We start from the raw sequence: 10,352 nt of genomic DNA, 5'->3' as shown, positions 1-10,352 counted from the left end.
TTCTTCCCAGGTGACATTCTGCCTTTTCAGAACTGGCAAGGAGCACAGTGAGTGGATGAACACAGAGGACATTATGCTAAGTGAAATAAACCAGACACAAAAGGATAAATACAGCATCATTCCACTTACTTGAGGTCCCTAGAATAATATTTATAAAGACAGAAAGTAAAGCAGGGGTTGCCAGGGGCAGAGGGGAGAGGAGGATGGGGGAATGAGTGTTTAATGGGTACAGGGTTTCAGTTTTGCAAGAAGAAAAAGTTCTGGACATGGACCACCATGACAGTCAGACATCAATATGCCGGGGCTCCTGGGTGGCTCAGTTCGGTGTCCAACTCCGGCTCAGGTCATGATCTTGTGGTTCGTGGGTTCAAGCCCTGTGTCAGGCTCTGTGCTGACAGCTCAGAGCCTGGAGTCTGCTTAGGATTCTGTGTCTCCCACTCTCTCTCTCTGCCCCCTCTCTCTTAAAAAACAAAATTTTTTTTTTATTAAAAAAAAAGAGAAATGGCTGAAATGGTAACTTTTGAATGCTGTCTATTTTACCGTAATTAATAAACAAAGCAGAGATTCCTGGCTGGCTTAGCCAGTGGAATGTGCAACTCTAGATCTCAGGGTTGTGAGTTTAAGCACACATCTCTACATTGGGTGTAGAGATTACTTAAAAATAAGACCTTTAAAAAAAGAAAAGAGGAGCACGTGGGTGGTTCAGTCGCTTGAGCATCCAACTTCAGCTCAGGCCACGATCTCACGGTTTGTGGGTTTGAGCCCCGCATGGGGCTCTGCACTGGTGGTACGGAGCCTGCTGGGGATTCTACTTCTCCCTCTCTCTCTTCTCCTGCCCCACTCGTGCTCTCTCTCTCTCTCAAATAAATAAATAAACTAAAAAAAAAGAAGAATGCTAATAACTGTAAAAAATCGAAAACAACTAGTCACCAACTGAAAAATGGTTCATTCTGATTCGTAAGTTCAACAGACCATATTGTGATACAGTTCACACTGATGGACCTGAAAAGTATCCAAGATATTACTGAGTGATGGCAGGTTTCAGAACAACATGAGTACCAAGTCTATTTGCTTAAGAACTATATTTGCATAAATGCGTACATACACAGAGAGAACTGAAGAAATGGTCACAGTGGGTACCCAGAATAAAGGGATTTTTGGACATTTTATTCTCATTTAAAAAAAGTCTCTATTATAGGGGTGCCTGGGTGGCTCAGTTGGTTAAGTGTCACAGTTTGTAAGTTCAAGCCCCACATCGGGCTGGCTGCTGTCAGCATGAAGCCCACTTTGGATCCTCCCCTCTCTCTCTGCCCCTCCCCTGCTCATGCTTTCTCTCTCTAAAAATAAATAAACTTAAAAAAAAAAGAATTAAAAAAAATTTTTTTTAACGTTTATTTATTTTTGAGACAGAGAGAGACAGAGCATGAACGGGGGAGGGTCAGAGAGAGGGAGACACAGAATCCAAAACAGGCTCCAGGCTCTGAGCTGTCAGCACAGAGCCCGACACGGGGCTCGAACCCACGAACCACAAGATCATGACCTGAGCTGAAGTCGGCCACTTAACCAACTGAGCCACCCAGGCGCCCCAAGAATTGTTTTTTTTTTTTAAAAGCTCTGTATAGCTTTAAGTACCTGGATCGAATACAGTCTCAAGATACTTTCTTGACTACCTTTACCTCCAAGTAAAGCATTTCAAAAAGTGTTTTCCCAGAAATACTAGACCTGAGAAGCCCTGGAAAAAGGAGTCCCACAGTCAGTTGGGGAAACACTGCACACTCCTGGAGGTTAACAATCCAAACAAACATAGTTACCAATAAGTCTGGCACAAGAAAGTCCTTTTGTTTTTTCCCCTTTATTATCTAAACATATTATAATGGGAGATTTCAAAGATAAATCTAGTAAACAGGACAACGAACCTCCCTATGCCCATCACCAGTTTCAACAAATACCAACGTTCGGTCTTTCTTATTTTTTAAATTTATTCTTGAAAAAAAAGAGTGGGGAGGGCAGGGAGAGAGAGAATCTCAAACAGGCTCCACACTGTCAGCGCAGAGCCTGACATGGGGCTCAAACTCATGAACCGTGAGATCACGACCTGAGCTGAAACCAAGAGTCCGCTGCCCAACTGAATGACCCACCCAGGTGGCCTTGCCATTATTTTATTCACAACTCTGCCTGGTTTACCTTCAGCACAGTCATTCCCAAACTTCTTTGACACCCTAACTCTTTCTTAGAATCCTGCACGAAAAACTCACAGGGCAAAGCTGACCTAAATGAAATGGATCTATCTTCCGAGCTCCCAGAACTTTCAGCTCAAACCAGAGCTCTCCCAAGATGTAAATCACATCCTCCATGAATTAAAATCCTACCAGGGCGCTTGGCTGGCTCAGTTGGTTAAGCTTCTGACTTTGGCTCAGGTCATGATCTCGCAGTTTGTGAGTTCAAGCCCCATGTCGGGCTCTGTGCTAACAGCTCAGAGCCTGGAGCTTGCTTTGGATTCTGTGTGTCTCTCTCTCTGCCCCTCCCCTACTCATGCTCTCTCAAAAATAAACATTAAAAAAAAATTTTCTACCAAGTCACCTATTTCACTTTAAGTAGGAAGCATTTTGCAAAATCTATTCATTCAACTTTTCACCCTGCTTATGAGATGCTGGCTTCAAGGTAACCATCACCACAGCCCTGTTCTCAGGATTGTAGGTTCTAGAGCTTGACTTTGTCACTTCATCAGAACTGTATCCATGACTTTTGTTTGTTTGGAGTTTTGGGGGAGAGGGGGAGGTTCACCTTTTACCTTTTCAAAAAATTTAAAGTTTGTTTATTTTGAGAGAGAGAAAGTGTGCGCGATCAAGCATGAGTGGGGGAAGGGCAGAGAAAAAGGGAGAGAGAATCCCAAGCAGGCTCCGCGATGCAGACACTGACTTGGGGCTAGAATTCAGAACCGTGAGATCATGACCTGAGCTGAAATCAAGAGTTGGATGCTTAATTGACTGAGCCGCTCAGGCGCCCAGATTTTTTATTTTTGAAATAATTCCAAGTTTACAGAAAAGTTACAAAAATAGAAGGAAATCCCATATACCTTTCACACAGATTCCCCCCCATTTGTTAACATTTGGACACATTTGCTTTATTATTCTATGTATGTGTATACTTACATACACAGTAGACATATATTGTCTACCTGAATTGTTTGAGAATAAGTTGCAGACACATTTACTTACTCCCAAATACTTCATGAGTATTTCTTAAGAACAGGGATTTTTTTTTTTAATGTTTATCTATTTTTGAGACAGTGTGAGTGGGGAAGGGGCAGAGTGGATCCAAAGCAGGCTCTGCACTGACAGCAGAGAGCCCGATGCAGGGCTTGAACTCACAAACCCTGAGATCATGACCTGAGCCGAAGCCGGACACTCGACAGACTAAGCCACCCAGGTGCCCCAAGGATATTCATTTTTATGACCACAGTATAATGATCAAAATCGGGAAATTGATCTTGACATAATACTACTGTCTAACTCATAGACCTTATTCAAATTTTGGGTGCCTGGGTGGCTCAGTCAGTTAAGTGTCCGGCTTCAGCTCAGGTCATGATCTCACGGTTCATGAGTTCAAGCCCTGCATTGGGCTCTCTGCTGTCAACACGGAGCCTGCTTTGGCTCTTCTGCCCCCCCCCCCCAACTAAACATTAAAAAAAAAAGACCTATTTAAGTTTTGCCAATTGACCAAGTGTCCTTTATAAGACAACACACAAAGATTTTTTTTCTGTTACAGGTTCCAATTCAGGATCATGTACTACATTTAGTGTTAAGCATCCTGAAGAAGCTACAAGAAAAATGTTTCTTGAATATATCATCTGTATAAATGCTATTTTTTTTAAATGGGGCCTAGGGGTGCCTTGGTGGCTCAGTCAAGTAAGTGTCTGACTTGGCTCAGGTCATGATCTGGCTGATTCACAAGTTCGAACCCCATGTCGGGCTCTGCGCTGACAGCTCAGAGCCTGAAGCCTGCTTTAGATTGTGTGTCTCCCTCTCTCTCTCTCTCTCTCTCTGCCCCTCCCCCACTCACACCCTCTCAAAAATGAATAAACATTTAAAAACAAAAAACAAAAAAAAACGGGATGTGAGAGGCCAGGCCTGTTGAGGCACCTGTATGAAGCTCTGCGGCTCCCTTGGCTGTCCTAGCACTGAGACAGAAGACATCCAAACCTAGTTAGGTCACTGCTTTCATTGCAGGACGCTTGAAGAGTAGGGGAAGGAACTCTCCAGAACAATTCCATTCTTCTATCCAAGGGATGTGCAGGGGTTCTCTCCTGCTGGAATTTTCAACTCATCATCAAATTTGTTTTAATATGATGTAGGGACACGGGGAACTCAGGTGGCTCAGTTGGTTGAGTCTGACTTTGGCTCAGGTCATGATCTCAAGGTTCACGGGTTCGAGCCCCGCGTCAGGCTCTGTGCTGACAACTTGAAGCCTGGAGCCTGCTTCGGATTCTGTGTCTCCCTCTCTCTCTGTCCCTCCCTGGCTCGTGCTCTCTCTCTCTCTCAAAAACAAATAAACATTAAAAATGACGTAGGACAATGATACAACAAAAATATGGGCAGTCAGCCTGAGAAATGAGGTCAAGCTTAAAAGGAAGCAAGCAGGCAAGTGAGTACTTGAATTTAAAAACTGGATGCAGGCCTTAGTATTCCACTCAGAGGAATCTGATGCTACTGGCCACCAGGGGTTGCATCTATCAGCTGGCAATCAGTATCTCTGAAGGCAACACTATCAGAGTATCAAAAACCTGGCTTCCCTAATGCTCTCCTTTCTTGGTTTACCATCGAGAACCTATCAGGAATTCCAAGCATCAAGTGACATGTGCAGGACTGTTAAACATGTCTGGAGAAAGAACATTCAAATAACAGGAGAGGTGTTTTCTGTGGACTAGTGGATTCATAGTGAAACAGCCTGGGGCTTCTGCGTGGCTCAGTTAGTTAAGCGTCCGACTTCGGCTCAAGTCCTGATCTCATGGTTCATGGGTTTGGGCCCCGTGTCGGGCTCTGTGCTGACGGCTGGGAGCCTGGCACCTGCTTCGGATTCTGTGTCTCCTTCTCTCTCTGCCCCTCCCCTCCTTGTGCTCTCTCTCAAAAATAAATAAACATTAAAAAAATTTCAAAGTGGAATGGCCCTCAGCGATCATTTTGTCCGGTGATTTTTCACCTTTCACTTTTGGAGCTTTCCCGTATATGATCGTACCTAGGACTGCAATATAGCTCACATATAGCCAAAATGCTGTGGTACAGAGGATCACGGGATTCTCTTAGGGCTCCACGTAAAGCCGTGCAGACTCTCTAGGCCCCCTGCACCTTGGGCTACCACGGATTCGTGGTTCTATTCCAGCAGATGGCAATAGCATCTTGAAGGAAGGGATGCCTTTTTAAAATCTGCACATGGGGCGCCTGGGTGGCTCAGTCGGTTAAGCGTCCGACTTCAGCTCAGGTCACGATCTCACGGTCCGTGAGTTCGAGCCCCGTGTCGGGCTCTGGGCTGATGGCTCAGAGCCTGGAGCCTGCTTCCGGTTCTGTGTCTCCCTCTCTCTCTGCCCCTCCCCCGTTCATGCTCTGTCTCTCTCTGTCTCAAAAATAAATAAACGTTAAAAAAAAAAAAATTTAAAATCTGCACAAAGCCTCCCTATGTTGACCTTGACTATAGGGCCGGGCCATGTCCACTCAACACTAGGTCAGTGCTCCCTGACCTGTTTCCTGTCATGATACATAGACAATAATGCCATCTGTAAAGCACAGGTAAGAGGGCAAGTGCAAATAACAACTGGCCTTGGGGGCTCTGCCCACCTCAGGCCCCACAGGTGGAGATCTGTGCCGACACACTGGCTGGGAAGCTACAGAGCACTGAAAACTGCTCATCTCATGACTAATCCCCGTCGTGTGTTTTTGCAGGGGTGGTGATCCTGAGGTTCAGAGAATGACCCACCCAAGGGCACAAAACCCAAAAGTGAATTCACCAAGTCTTCTGACACCTTCCCCAGAGTTCATTCTGTTGTATCCACATGAAAAGACTTCAGTACTTTTCCATTTCTGCTAGATGAAACAAGGTCAGGTACATAATTCCGGAAAAGGAATGACAGAAAGAAAAATCTTCCTAGGTGAAGGTCAAGAAGACAAAATAGGGAGGAACATATACCATTCTATAGCTAGGCCTGTGCCTGACCATGCACACAGCTATGATGTACACAGCTCAGGGCAAAGGAAATTGGTCACATCAACCAGCAGTGGGTTTTTTAAAATCAAGCTTTATTACTTATTTTTTGGCACCATAGTCAACAATTCATAGAGTGTGTTACTTCAAGCCACTCAGGAGTACCAGGGAATACCCCCACTCCCCAAAACACATCCCTACACACAACAGGTGGTACAGAGGGGTATATCCCTGCCTCTGCACTACAAAAGACAGTGAGTCTTTTGTAAAACAAATCTCAATTCTTATCTGAACAGCCGGGTTCCGAATTTCTGTCGTGGCTTTATTCAGGCAAATCTATCATCATTCTTCATTCAGGACATGTAAACAATTATAAAGCAGTTCTCAGTTCCTCCTGAACACCTTCATTTAACCCCTGAATCATTGCCTGTAGATGCTCGGCTCTTGTATAGTGTTGCAAACCCATCTCAGCTCAACTTAATTCAAATTCAGAAACAAACAAATAAACAAACAAACAAAACCCCACACCTGCTCTGGCTCCTGCACCCCTAGTCCTTCAGGGGGCAAAGTCCCAATTAAAAGGACAAACAGTGCTTCCTGTTCAATATAACATGTATCAACAGTCCTAATCCCGGATGCTAAACTATCTCTGATACAATTTGGGGCTTAATCCACGTCTGCATCAGGCATTTCCTGAATTTACGATTACTCCACAAGCTGAGAAAACAAAACCACCATAGCCCAGACTTTCATGTAAGCATTTGAGCCTCAACTATTAACCTGTACTCTGGGGAGGGGCAGCAGGGCGGGGGAGTAGGCGTGGGGGGCTTACTTCAGCTCAGAGGGAAATGGTTAAGGTACCACCTACTTTCTGAAAGACAGCAGAGACAAAGGAAATGAAGGACGAGACCAAGAACTAAACACCTCACCATATTTGTAGAAGTGAGAAAAGCCGATTCCATTTACTCTGTCATGTGGATCCCTTAAGGACTGTCCAACCTACGAGAGACCTCCTAGATTCTGGGACCCCTGAACGATCTCCTCTCCTAGTCATGGGTACAAATATATAAAGCACAGGTTGGTAGATTTCTAAATCTGATATGACTTCTCCCAAATGCAGCTGTTTTCCGTTGCTTTATTATTGTCCCTCTGCAACAGAACAGAGATGGTGGGCGCCGGGGTGCCATCAGGAACGCCAGAAGGAGGAGGTCAGAAAGCCCTTGGGGACAGGAATCTCCTTGCGCTGCAAACATTTCTGGTCAGGGAAAGATGGAGAAAACAATGATTTTCTGGTAACGTGCCTTCCCACAATTACCAGCTGGAAGCTTTGAGGGACAGCAAGCTTAAGTCCCACAGGACAGTGGTCAACACGGGGAAAAGACCAATGGCGGTGCAGAAGACTTCTGCTTCTGTATGAACTGCAGCAGAGGACAAGGGGAATGCTGCTGGTCATGCTGCCCCCGCCTCGTTTCCCAGCGCCCGGCCTTGTCCTTCACGACCCCCGTTTGCCCACTCGGGCTACTGGAAAGTGGAAGTCAGTGGGCTGTCTTGGCAGACCCACCAGAGGCTTCTACGGTGTCTGTCATACTTAACCTCTTTAAAGAAGGTTTCAGCACTGAGAAACAGGGGAGGAGTCTGGCTGAAAGTGCAGTCTCTTGTCATAGAGAAAAAGTGACCAAATTTCCCAGTTCCCCTGGCCAGACACTGAGAAAGGAACCCTGGCCAGCCTGTAAAACATGTATCAGCGAGGGGCGCCTGGGTGGCTCAGTCAGTTAAGCAAGGTCATGATCTCGAGGTTCTGTGGGTTTGAGCCCCACGTCAGGCTCTGACAGCGTGGAGCCTGCTTGGGATTCTCTCTCCCTCTATCTCTGCCACTTCTGTGCTCATGCTCTCTCTCTCAAAAATAAATACATAAACTAAAAAAATCCCGCAAAACAAAAACATGTATCAGTGAGACCAGATTCATTAAGGATATTTTATTCATCCCTTAGGATAGCTTCCCCACAGGCAGTAGGGACAGTGACATCTAGGATGATGAAACAGCAACCCTTAAGGTTAAGGGGGATCCTGGACAAAAAAGTAGGGTTCAAAAAAAATAGGAAGAGACTGTAATCCGAGAGCATAGAGGTCCAGGACTTGTCAGACACAGGCGCCTTCAAGGTCAACAACAGCTTGAAACATGTTGATCTAAGGACCTCTTACCTCTAAGAACTGCTTGAGGCGTATGAAGGAACCCATCTGTCCTGAGCTTGTGATGGCTTCAATCCTGCAGGAAGAGGAAGACAATACGCAAGTGACAGCTATGATTGCCCCATCCCTTTTAGAGGAGTTAGGGGCACTGCCGATCTACGGGAAGCGGGAGAAGGGGGAGATCAAACGACTTGGGCAGAGGTCTTTTGGACCAAGGATGCTGTCATTCTTCCAAATGGTCTCAGCCTTCTTTTCAAACCAGGGGATAAAGGAGAGGACGTTCCTTTCCAAGATCTCTGTGAGCAGACAGGATAGATGCTGCCAAGGTGTCTCCCCCCCCGAAATGCCAGTGTTGAGAGGAATGAGAAGGGCACCCAGAGGCGGACGCCATGACAGTCAAGCAAACTGGCCGACAGATCAGTTTCTCCCACTGATTAAGGGAGCTTGACTCTTTGGGTTTAGTTCACGACCACATGTAATCACCATCCCTGATTAGCTGGGGGAGTTTGGAAAACAGAGTTAAAGACATGTCAGGTATCTGAATCCAGAATCTTCCTAATTCATTTTTTCATTTAGCCAATAATGTTTAAGAAACTCTCACTAGAGTTCAAAAGCACTTACTCAAATATCAAAAAGAAGGATAGGAGAAGATGTCACACTTAATACGATGGTCTTTTTTTTTTTTTTTTGAGAAACAGACACAGAGTGAGAGAGGCGGAGGGGCAGAGAGTGAGGGACACAGAATCTGAAGCACGCTCCAGGCTCTGAGCTGTCAGCACAGAGCCTGACGTGGGGCTCGAACTCACGAGCTGGGCTGTGAGATCATGACCTGAGCTGAAGTCCGATGCTCAACTGACTGAGCCACCCAGGCGCCCCAATACAACTGTTTTTAACAGAGTCAAACCCAGAGGCACCCAAGGGCATTCGACACCATGGGTTTTTACTCATTGAATCCCGTGGTGTCTGTTCAACAGGTCACATACCTGGGGAAGTAGTCCTCTTTGATGAGAAGTATCATCTTCCAGAACTGTACCTGGTACTGCTTCATGAGGGCATTCCCACACACCTCCAGGGGAAGACAGGCACCATCGGAGAAGAGAAGGCAAATTCACACTCACCCAAGAGACCCAAAGACCCATAAAGCACACCAGCCCTTTGCCTTTCCCTCCTACCAAGAGTTTCAGTCACAATGCCACTTAGCTAGCTAAGCAAGGGAACAAATGGAAAGACCCAACCTTCTTCTGAAGCATTTGTCTGTATAGGACAAAACCTCCGTGAAATAAGACAGCCAAGAAACCAGGTATTTTCACAAACCAGAGAATGTGAGTCTAACTTAATTGTTCTTCTTTGAGTCTACTGAATGGAAACCTTTCCAAAGGTGCGGTGTTCCTCCCAACCTTAGTAAGCAGGGCACCACCATGTTCTCAAATTTATTCATGGTCTCTGCTCACGTCCTGTGACTTCAGAAGCTCCAGGGTGACTGGAAGCATTTGGCATTATAGGCCCGATGGCCCACATCTGTTATGGTATGTGCCCTAAGCCTTTATCCTTTAAGAAATGTCTCCTGGGACGCCTGGGTGGCGCAGTCGGTTAAGCATCCGACTTCAGCCAGGTCACGATCTTGCGGTCCGGGAGTTCGAGCCCCGCGTCAGGCTCTGGGCTGATGGCTCAGAGCCTGGAGCCTGTTTCCGATTCTGTGTCTCCCTCTCTCTCTGCCCCTCCCCCGTTCATGCTCTGTCTCTCTCTGTCCCAAAAATAAAATAAAATTAAAAAAAAAAACGTTGAAAAAAAAAAAAAAAGAAATGTCTCCTGTCCACAGAAACCCTTACCCTCACTCTACAGTGGTGGCCCTTCATAGGCAGACAAGACAGGACCGTATAGAACCTTCTGGATGAAGGAGATAATGTGGCCAAGGCTAGTTGATCATATTTGCTCTCCTGGGAATGAGGGATTACAAAAGTGAGCCG

The 10,352-nt window shown here is 45.9% G+C and overlaps 1 protein-coding gene across 1 annotated transcript in view; it reads right to left on the bottom strand.

Annotated features, from left to right (window-relative positions):
* Positions 1 to 6,141: 6,141 nt before the first annotated feature.
* The window catches only part of GLE1 (GLE1 RNA export mediator), a 31,264-nt gene continuing 27,053 nt past the window's right edge, over positions 6,142 to 10,352 (bottom strand). The window contains exons 14-16 of the mRNA XM_030294177.2: positions 9,369 to 9,451; positions 8,398 to 8,461; positions 6,142 to 7,450 (exon numbers count right to left, since the gene is read on the bottom strand). Of these exons, the coding sequence (XP_030150037.1) occupies positions 7,382 to 7,450; positions 8,398 to 8,461; positions 9,369 to 9,451 (216 nt within the window). The 3' untranslated portion in view covers positions 6,142 to 7,381. The remainder of the gene's footprint in view (positions 7,451 to 8,397; positions 8,462 to 9,368; positions 9,452 to 10,352) is intronic.

Source organism: Lynx canadensis, chromosome D4 (assembly GCF_007474595.2).
Source record: "Lynx canadensis isolate LIC74 chromosome D4, mLynCan4.pri.v2, whole genome shotgun sequence".
Lineage (NCBI taxonomy): Eukaryota > Metazoa > Chordata > Mammalia > Carnivora > Felidae > Lynx > Lynx canadensis.
This window is presented reverse-complemented; position numbering and strand designations above follow the sequence as displayed.